This window comes from Nannochloropsis gaditana (genome assembly GCF_000240725.1).
Source record: "Nannochloropsis gaditana CCMP526 unplaced genomic scaffold scaffold1409, whole genome shotgun sequence".
NCBI classification, from domain to species: domain Eukaryota; class Eustigmatophyceae; order Eustigmatales; family Monodopsidaceae; genus Microchloropsis; species Microchloropsis gaditana.
In genome coordinates, this window is record NW_005802544.1 from 1 (window position 1) to 2383 (window position 2383).

Genomic DNA, 2383 nt, shown 5'->3' on the forward strand with positions numbered 1-2383 from the left:
AGATGCACCATGAGTCTCACAAATTCAAGGTGGAGGCGCCCAGAATGAGGAGGACAACGAGGCCTTATCCTCGAGCTTGTGGTCTTCCTCTTCTCACACTGAGTCCAATGAGGACGAGTACCTCATTTGCTCCTCCCGCCAACGGTCCACGGTCTCCTCCTCTTCTTCGTCAGAAAACAGTGACGGCGACGATGGATCTGATAGCAGCAGCACGGGAAGTGAAGATCGGGCCCCGCGGGAGGAGGAGGAGAAGTCAGGGCGACCGCTGTCAGAAAATATTGCTCACGGCCGGGGCCATGGGAACCCGTGTTTCTCCACAGCACAAGAGGGTGGAGGCAAAGTAGGGAGCGGTAAGGAGGGGGACAAGGGCGTGCGAAGCCAGCATGGGCGCGAGGGGAAGGGAAGGGATATGATGAAGGAAGAGGTGTCCAGCAGGGATGAGGGGGAATGGACGGGCATGGAGAGCGAGGAGAGGTTACGGTCGCAGGCAGCAGCCGCGGTGCCTTCCTCTAGTCGCACTATTGAGGAAGCAATCCAGTGGGAGCTTTGAGAGGAGGAGTGGCAGAAGGTACTTGGAGAGTGGGTTGCCCCTTAAGACGTAATCCTCTTTCCCCTCCTCCCTCGATATCCTTCCCTTCCTCCTTTCCTTCCTCACCTCCCCCCTTTCTCATCTCCTTCAAGGTGCTCCTCCGTTACGAGCGGCTGTTGACGGAGCAGCAACAGGTGTTAAGGGCAGTGAGCGCGCCCCTCTTCTCCCCGCCTTCGCCGTCAGCCTCCCCTCTGCCTGCAACTGGAGGGCCGCGACCCCAGCAACCAACACAAACAGAGAGAGCGCTAGCAGCACATGAACAACCGTCACAAGGGCCGCCACCGCAGGAAGAAAAGATAATGCGCCACGCGCAGCAACAGCGTTACAACAACAACGGCAGCCAGAAAACAAACGCAGCAGCAACGACAACTGCAGCAAAAAGAACAGCAGCAGAAAGATGAGCCGCAGCCAAAAAAGAAAATGCACCCGCAGCAACAGCTTGAGCTACAACAACATGAGCAACCCAAAAAAACAAGCAGCAGCAACGACAACAACAGGAGGGACTGTCACTAAAGCATGGAAAGCAGCAAAGGCCGGAAAAGGAGGGAAGCAGCCAGTGCTGCCACAAAAGAAAGAGAAGCAGACGCAACTAGCAATAGGGACGGGACAACAGCAGTTGGGGTACCAGGCTCTGCGGAAAGATCTTAAGATGGAGATTATCGCATGCAACAAAGAGCTTCACTTGTTGAAGCAGGCCTCTCGCGTCCGCACAGACCAGCAACTGGCCGCTGAATGTGAAAGGGCCGTCCTCCTCCGCCAGCGCCTGCATAAGGCTCAGGAACAACTCACCTCCTTGGCGACGGTGCCCAAACTGCAGTCACAGGAGCGGGAAAAGGAGCACAGCGAGACGGGAGGGGGCAACGGGAAGACATGCGGGGAGGCAGAGGGGGCGGAGGGCGGGGGCGAGGGCGGGAAGGTGGGCGAGAAGGAGGGCGGAAAGGAGAGCTTCAGATACAAGGGTCCGAGGCAGGGGAAGGATGCGCCCGTGGGGGGGAAAGCAAAACAGGAAGCGAGCGCGTCGCCGGCTCTGCGGCCCAAGGAGTCCACACGACAACACCTCAAATTTCCTGCTAGCCTTCCCCTTACTCCTCCTCCCCTCCCTCCGGTTCACACTCCCGTCACCGACGCGCAACGGGAGGAAAAGAATCGCCCCGTGCCAGAGGAGGGGCAAGATGCCTTAAAATAATAATAACCCTAACCATGCCCCTTACCCTTACCCTAACCCTAACCCTAACCTTTTCCTTGCACGTGCAGGAGGTAAGTCTGAATCTCGACAATATCCTGACTACGTCGAGTTCCGAGAAGAACAAGTTGGATATTTGCATGCGTAGACGCTCGGATGCCTTCAAATAATTCGAGTAGATGCTTGGATTTTTGCATGCGTAAACGAACAAGTTGGATATTTGTCATGCGTAGACGCTCGGATGCCTTCAATAATTCGAGTAGATGCTTGGATTTTTGCATGCGTAGACGCTCGGATGCCTTAAAATAATTCGAGTAGATGCTTGGATTTTTGCATGCGTAGACGGTACAATTCTGTCTTTGGCAATTACGGTTGGCAGTAGGTCTTGAGACAGTCCGTACATTGGTCTGTAGCCGTCCAGAAGGTTTCTCTGCTGTTTCCTGGCAGAGAGGCCACGAACAAGCAGGCAAGACACCTTTTGAGGAGCAAATGAGGTACTCGTCCTCATTGGACTCAGTGTGAGAAGAGGAAGACCACAAGCTCGAGGATAAGGCCTGTCCTCCTCATTCTGGGCGCCTCCACCTTGAATTTGTGAGACTCATGGTGCATCT

At 55.3% G+C, this 2383-nt stretch overlaps 1 protein-coding gene across 1 annotated transcript; it reads left to right on the top strand.

Annotated features, from left to right (window-relative positions):
• Positions 1-43: 43 nt before the first annotated feature.
• On the top strand, positions 44-1472 carry NGA_0698400 (uncharacterized protein; the record flags this gene model as incomplete). Its single annotated transcript, XM_005852326.1, has 2 exons — positions 44-568; positions 682-1472. A coding segment is annotated over exon 2 (486 nt), but the record flags the coding sequence as incomplete, so codon positions are not given.
• Between the last annotated feature and the right edge of the window lie 911 nt (positions 1473-2383).